Source organism: Bison bison, unplaced genomic scaffold, assembly GCF_000754665.1.
Source record: "Bison bison bison isolate TAMUID 2011002044 unplaced genomic scaffold, Bison_UMD1.0 scf7180017864239, whole genome shotgun sequence".
Taxonomy (NCBI): Eukaryota; Metazoa; Chordata; class Mammalia; order Artiodactyla; family Bovidae; genus Bison; species Bison bison.
The window spans coordinates 2,447,283-2,452,827 of record NW_011494811.1 but is presented as its reverse complement, the minus strand read 5'-3'; the positions used below and the strand labels follow the sequence as shown (position 1 = coordinate 2,452,827).

General features: G+C 55.4%; 1 protein-coding gene across 1 annotated transcript in view; it reads left to right on the top strand.

Moving 5' to 3' along the window:
* Positions 1 to 2,834: 2,834 nt before the first annotated feature.
* The window catches only part of GALNT16 (polypeptide N-acetylgalactosaminyltransferase 16), a gene marked incomplete at its 5' end in the record, with an annotated part of 32,056 nt that continues 29,345 nt past the window's right edge, over positions 2,835 to 5,545 (top strand). Inside the window, one exon of the mRNA XM_010846820.1 lies at positions 2,835 to 2,998. Coding sequence (XP_010845122.1) covers positions 2,835 to 2,998 — 164 coding nt within the window. The remainder of the gene's footprint in view (positions 2,999 to 5,545) is intronic.

The window sequence follows — 5,545 nt, the reverse complement described above, 5'->3', positions numbered from 1 at the left end:
TGGAGGGAGCAGGCCTGTGTTTCCTTGGCACCCTTCTTCACAAAGGTGTGTCACGGGTGAAGGGTCTAACCTCGGAGGAGGGTAGGACCATCAGAAGTGATGGTCTGAGGAAGGGAACAGTTGATGCATCTTTGAAGATGTGTAGCTCAGTTTTAGAGAAGGAAATGGCAACCCGCTCCAGTATTCTTGCCTAGAGAATCCTGTGGACAGAGGAGCCTGGTGGGCTGCTGTCTATGGGGTCACACAGAGTCAGACACGACTGAAGCAACTTAGCATGCATGCGTGCATTGGAGAAGGAAATGGCGACCCCCTCCAGTATTCTTGCCTGGAGAGTCCCAGGGACAGAGGAGCCTGGTGGGCTGCCATCTGTGGGGTCACAATGAGTCAGACACGACTGAATCGACTTAGCAGCACCAGCAGCAGCTCAGTTTTGAGGCCCCGAGAGGAACTTCCTTAGAGATGTTCTTCTACAACGTTCTCTGAGGCCCCAAGGAAGCTTTGAATGAGGCGAGGAAGGCAGCAGAGGACAGTGTCAGAAGCAATCTTTCTTCTTTCTGGCGCAAAGAAGTGCTCAGTGGAGCTTTTCTGAATAAATGGATGGATGGATGAAGGAGTGCGTGGATTCAAGCATCCATAAAATGAATGAATGATCAGGTGATGTTTGGAACTTCTAGAAGTGTGTCCCAGTGCCTGGTAGATGGGTGGCTTTCGATCAATATTTTTGGGGTGATGGGTGAGTGTGGGATGAGGGCTTGGGGGTTTCCTGAGCCCACAGGGTGGCCATAAGTCCTAAATAAATAAGCATGGGATGGTTATTTCTCTCACTTGACTTGCAGGATAATTTGGTAACATACTCTCCCTATAGGAGCTTCTGCAATTTTTTTTTTCTTATTTTAGCTCCTCTACCATCAACTGGAGGCTGATTTCCATTTCCCTGACCCCTAGGCTGAGAAGAAGTGGGGGGCATAATTACCACCCGTTCTTTCCCCGGGTGGGAAGGACACAAAAGAACCCTCATTCTCACTTTCACAGTTGACAGCTTGGGTCCTTCTAGCAATTCAAGGTTCAAGCCAGAACCTTCTCCCTTTCTCTCTCCTTCCCTCTTCCTCCTCCCTTGCCTCCTTCTCTCTTTCCTGAAATGGATTTTGAGTCCATGAGGACTCCACCCCATCTGCCCAGCCCCTGGCATGGCACCAAATCAGAACGCCACAGCGCGGCTGCCACAGCCGTCGTCACCATCTGAAGCATGTGTGTGGCATGAGGCTGGGCCCAGTGGACCCGAGGAAATCTCCCTCACTGGCTCTGACCTCAGGGAGCTCAGGACTGGCTCCTAGGAGGTGGGAACACTACAGAGAGGCAGCCCTAAAAGAAGCAGGCACTCCCTGGAGCTCTAGGTTCTCAGGGGAACGTGGAGGCCCTGGGCTGCTGGTGGAAGCCCCCCAGCATCACCTAACACATTGGTCTCCTCTCTGCAGGCCAAGCTGCCTTCCTGGGACCATCCCTCTAGATACTAGGCCTGTGGCGGGATTCTCATGCAGGGGTTCTATCTCTGGACAGCTCTCACCCACCTTCCTGCTGCCCCTGCGGGCCCACAGCTCCTGCCTGGTGGAGTCGAGATGGACTCACAGTTGTGATATTTCCGGGCACTCTAGGGACCATCGGGCAGCAGTGTGGCTCAAATAATGAGATGTCAGGATCCATCAACCCAACCATTCATCTCAGATGTGTCCTTCCCCAGTGTCTTTCTTGGGGGGACTTTGGGAGCACAGAGCAGGGTGTGGCTAAGAGGAGGGGGGCTGGGCCACAGCAACCGCCATCCATCACTTCCCAGCACTTAGCACCCGGGACCCCAGAGGTCTGACGTGGGCCATTTCAACAGCAAGCACGAGTCCTGGAGAAGATGCTTCACCACCTATCCTCACAGGTGGTCCTCTGGGCAGAACCTTGTCCAAGCCCTGGGTGTTGCACTGATCAGGCACCTCCTACATGCCTAACCCCAGTGTCAAGCCCAAGTTCATACCTAGAAGACTGTCCATCTGACGGTTGCTTGGTGACCTCCAGCCTGGTTGGTGGTCCCCTCAGTGGTCCCCTTATCTTGGGGGATCTGGTGCCCTCCAAAGTGTCACCATCTCCACATTCAGCAAAGAGCGCTGGTCAAGAGTGTGGGCTTCCGAGTCAGAATGACCAGTTTTGACTCCAGAAACCTGAGACTTACTAGCTCTGACCTTGAGCTTTTTTATTAATAGGTTTTTTTTATTTTTATTTTTTAATATTGATTTACTTACTATTTTTGGTTGCACTGGGTCTCCACTGCTGCACATGGGCTTTCTCTAATCGCGGCAAGTGGAGGCTACGCTTCCTTGCAGGGCTGGGGCTTCTCATTTTAGTGGCTTCTCTTGTTGCAGGGTGGGCTCTAGGCGCCCGAGCTTCAGTTGCTGCAGCACGTGGACTCAGTAGTTGTGCTGCACGGGCTTAGTTGATGCACAGCATGTGGGATCCTCCTGGACCAGGGATCAAACCTGTGTCCCCTGCGTTGGCAGGCAAACTCTTTAACTACTGGACCACCAGGGAAGTCCAATGGGCTTTACTTTTTAAGAGCAGTTTTAGGTACACAACATTGAGTGGAAAGTGCAGAGAGTTCCCAGATACTCCCTGCCCCCACATGTGGGGGTACTGTCTCGAGCCTCAGTTTCCTCACCTGTACAATGGGGGAAATAATAATCCCCTGCTCAGGTACAAATGAGGTGATGCTTGGCTCCCGCCTTGTCATAAGTACTTACCACGCAGTGGCTCCTTTGTCCTCTTGCCTGTGGCCTTTCTGATGCTGACCTTTGTCTCAGGTGACAGGAACACCCTCCAGAGGCTTTGATGAGAAGGCGTACCTGGCAGCCAAGCAGCTGAAGCCTGGAGAGGACCCCTACAGGCAGCATGCCTTCAACCAGCTGGAGAGCGACAAGCTGAGCCCTGACCGGCCCATCCGGGACACCCGCCATTACAGGTGTGGCCTCTGCTGTGCTGGTGGGGAAAGAAAGGTGGAGGGAAGCGCCGACCCCAGTTGGCTTTTCTTTGAGTCACATGGGTTTAAGAAATGAGGAGAATTTCCTCAGACTCAGTCCAGCTCCTGAGACATACAAACCCTTCCTATCTGTTGTTTTCCTGGCTCCTCTTAGTTTCATTGATCTCCTGAGGGTCTCCTGGCCAGGCCAGGCCACGGAGGCCCCTCAGTACCTCAGTCCAGAGTCCAAGCGAGAGTGACCGGCCAGGAGATCAGGGGGAGGTCTGCAGCAGGCGGGTGAGCCTGGAGTTCCTGGTGCCTGGCTGGTGGTGCCCGCGGGGCCGCCAGCCCTGCCTGCCCTGTGCAAACAGTAGGGTGCTGTGCACCACCCCACAGGCATCACTTTCCTTGCTCTCTGCCTGCCCCACTGCCTCCCACCCTTCCTCAGCAACTCCCAGAAATGCCTCCCGGTCTTGCTCTTTGTTCTCCCGGCGTGGTAGATGGGAGAGGCCCTAGACCAGGACCTCAGGGCTTGGAGGCTCCCCTGACCCAAATCTGGGCACTGAGGGGTTGGCCTGCATCCCCTCTGCCCTTCCCCGCATCCTCCCCGACTCTGAACTTTCTCTGGTGTTCACCAGGAAACTTAAGGGCGGAATTCCTCTTGGGGCTACACACATTTTAAAACAAGACTCCTCAAATCCAGGCCAGTGGTGGTTGGTGGAAGGCCTCTCCTCTTGCCCCAGTGCTTCTGCCCAGCCTTCTCAGAAGCCTGAGATGGATCAGGGGGTGCATGCGTGTGTGTGTGTGTGTGTGTGTGTGTGTGTGTGTGTGTGTGTGTGTGTGTTTGCACACGTATGTCTGTAGGGGCAGCAAAGAAGGTGTTGGCAGTGGTGGGCAGGGCCTCCCCTGGCGGACCCTGGGGTGTGGGGTGAGCCACGCTCTTCCCCTTCCAGGCCACAGCTCCTGTTGGACCCCAGACTGTCAGGCCAGGTCCTGATGCAGCCCTGAATCCAGGGAGCCCCCTTGAGGGAGGTCTTCCAACGATACCTAAACTATGAGAGACAGACCTACCAGCATCTCGGAGAAGACCCCACCAGCCCCAAACTCAGAGCACAGATGAGAGACAAAGCTGTTCAGAGGCTCCACCTCAGAGAAGACCCCACCAGCCCCAAACTCAGAGCACAGATGAGAGACAAAGCTGTTCAGAGGCTCCTGGTCCCTAGGAGCCATGAATTCCTATCATCACAGATACAATTCCCAGAGAAATGCAGGGTGGAGAGGGTTGAAGGGGGCGGGTGGGAGAAGGTCAAGTCCACTGTCCAGATGGGGTGTGGGCAGGTTGGCCACCTTCAGGTGGAGAATGGGCATCACTATCCACATTCCCTCCTTCCTGGGCGCTTAGGATTCAGAGATACAGAACGGGGGCCCTAGAGGTCAGTGCAGGGGGCTGACCCCTTCTTCCAGGGCTCCCCGTCTCAGCAGACCAAGCCCCTTCCAGCCCCCAAATCCACAAGCCTCCGGGAGGAGAGGCGCTTGGAACGCCTGGCTTCCCGGGAAGAGATGAACTTCTCCACTCCTCCTCCTCCCCCATACCCCATCTCAAGGGGAATTATTTTAAGGCCTCTCACGACTTCTCCTGTGGGGGTCCCAGGCTAGTGGAACTCCTGCCTGTCTGACCCTGTCTGCTCTGCTGGACAGGAAATGGGCCTGGGAATTTGGCCGTAAGCCGCTGTCAGTGGAATGAATGCTGTAATGAAAAAATGGTCGTGGCTGGAATAGTCAGGGAGCAATTGTAATAAAGAAGATTGCTATGAAAACCAGCTCTGCGGCTGCCTTCCCGCCGGCCCCAGGAGCACGAGTAAATGCATTCACAGAAGCATTCTCAGAAATGACAGCGTTGGAGGCTGGCGGGGATGGATTGTTTTAATTCCCTTTCCAGAAGACAGGGGAGCCAGGGGGCCCAAAATGTGGTGTCTGGAGAAGGTGGGAGCACAGAGCTGCTGGGGGAGGGAGTGGGCTGGGGGGAACTGCCTTTGGTGTCTCCTCAGAGACTTCAGTTTACCCCTCAGGTGCCCCAGGGACCCTGGGAAGAGCGAGGGCACCCTACTTGCTGTTGCCAGCCTGGCTGTTCACGCTGGCAGTGAGAGGGAGAGATTCACGGGAGGGCAGGATGCGGGCAGTTCCTCCCTAGATCCCACCAGATGTCAGGAGACAGGCAACAAGAAGGAAGAAGCTACAGAGACAAAGAAAGGCCATTTTCCCTCTTCTCCCTGCTGCCATTTTTTCTGTCTCGGCTGCTGCATCGGGCAGGGAGTTCTGTCGGTTGGTCCAGGTTGGTTCTGTCTGTGTGCCTACACACGTCAGAGCCTCCCTTAGCACGTCAGTGACCGTGGGGCTCCGAGTGATCCTAGGACTAGGGTGAAGAGCCCCTGGGCCTGGGAACTTCCCCCAGCCTGTGCTGTCCCTCCGGGGACTCCAGGCTGGACAGCCTGAGTAGGGTGGGCGTGGGTTTCGGGGGGCAGGGCCTGCGCCTGGCCTCAAGGGCAGCAG